Genomic DNA, 1,548 nt, shown 5'->3' with positions numbered 1-1,548 from the left:
AATAAAATTGAATTGAATTAATACATAAGAGTTAGACAGAAATGCATTCCAGTGAGCCTGTGAGTCTAGGATTGTGTATTGGCAAGAATCTGGTGATCTGATATCACAATACAGTTTAATATGTTGTCATATATTGCGATGCTGTAAGCAAGGCCATATATTTGATCAAAAGTCAATGGTGTCTTTAAGAGTAGTACAGTATCACAAAATATCACAATACCATATTTGTCAATATTTTCTTAACCCCTAGTGGAGTGTGAGATTTTGAATGACAGCTTGATGTAGCTGGAGTTGGTGTATTTTAATGATGATGAGAAATCAGATGAGACACTTCCCTCCCTGTGGTTAGACCAAAACCATAGAAGTGTGTAACAGAAGAACTCCTCAAACCACTCAGTGTGTCTGTACTGTTTGAGGTGGTTATGACTGTGTTGCAGTATTTTTCTGTCTTTTCTGTCTGTGTGTGTGAAGGGTTAGCCTCACAGTACAGCAGGCACTCTAAACCAAATCTGCCCCCTCTTTTTGGCTCTCATTGCGGATTATTTCAGCACAGCTCACATGATCCCACGAGGACTGTACATGGGTTTTACAACCTGGACAGTAGGGATGTCAGTCCACTCTACCCATTCCTCCCTGTTTTCCTGTTTGCCTGCCTACTATGAGCGGAGCACACACTGGCTTGTTTTCAGTACATGTGTTTCCTGTTCTCTTCCCGGCAGCTGAGAGGATGAAGGGGAGGAATCCTGGAAGTTTTTGGACTTTGTAGCAACAGAAGAAACAGCAGCACTGGCAGCCCTTCCAGCTCCTGCTCGACCCCTCTGTCTGCAGCCATGCTCACCATGAGTTAGAGGGCAACGGAGACCACCGCCAGAGCTGCCTTCCCCACCAATCTGGAGCACCGTGTCTGACCGTGACAGCAGCATCACTCGCCCCGCTTCATGAGCCAGCAGGATGCGGCTGAGGTCCTCGCACTGTCCGAGCGCCTCCTCATAGCTTCACACAAGGGACAAGCTGACAATGTGGTCCAGCTCATCAACAAGGGCGCAAAAGTAGCCGTCACCAAGGTGAGTGAGTGGTCGAAGTGTGATAATTATAAGATGCTGATGGATACTTTTCTGCATTTGTTCTGAAAGACTAATTGTGACAGCTCTGTTGTTTGGGCCTGTATTATAGTGTCACCTTCTGTTGGTTGTTTTTCATATGTTGGCAGACTGAATTGCCTAATCCTTGCAGGTCGTTGGACTGTGTTGGAAATGCAGACAACAACAGGCTGAAGGAAGGAACAAGCTTTGTTCCTTGAGAAGTAGTTCCTGAGAATAAAAGTTGTGTGTATTTTAGGTGGGAATGTGGCTTTAGTCTGTGTTTTGCTAAGACATCCCTTCATTAGACTGCGTGTGATTTGAGAGGTAAGGAGATACAAAGATGTTTCTGTTGCATCCTTGCAAGCATTAGTAGGCATTCCCTCATGGACATATGTTTTTTATTTCTGTCAATTACAGGTCACTCATTTTAGTGTTGGATTTCCTAAATGTAAATGGTAAATGGACC

At 44.3% G+C, this 1,548-nt stretch overlaps 1 protein-coding gene across 1 annotated transcript in view; it reads right to left on the bottom strand.

Moving 5' to 3' along the window:
* The window catches only part of ankrd6b (ankyrin repeat domain 6b), a 26,836-nt gene extending 25,913 nt beyond the window's left edge, over positions 1-923 (bottom strand). The window contains exon 1 of the mRNA XM_035679069.1: positions 693-923. Coding sequence (XP_035534962.1) covers positions 693-923 — 231 coding nt within the window. The remainder of the gene's footprint in view (positions 1-692) is intronic.
* Between the last annotated feature and the right edge of the window lie 625 nt (positions 924-1,548).

The sequence above is a fragment of the Morone saxatilis genome, unplaced genomic scaffold (assembly GCF_004916995.1).
Source record: "Morone saxatilis isolate NCDOM2014 unplaced genomic scaffold, NCSU_SB_2.0 Contig7, whole genome shotgun sequence".
Taxonomy (NCBI): domain Eukaryota; kingdom Metazoa; phylum Chordata; class Actinopteri; family Moronidae; genus Morone; species Morone saxatilis.
This window is presented reverse-complemented; position numbering and strand designations above follow the sequence as displayed.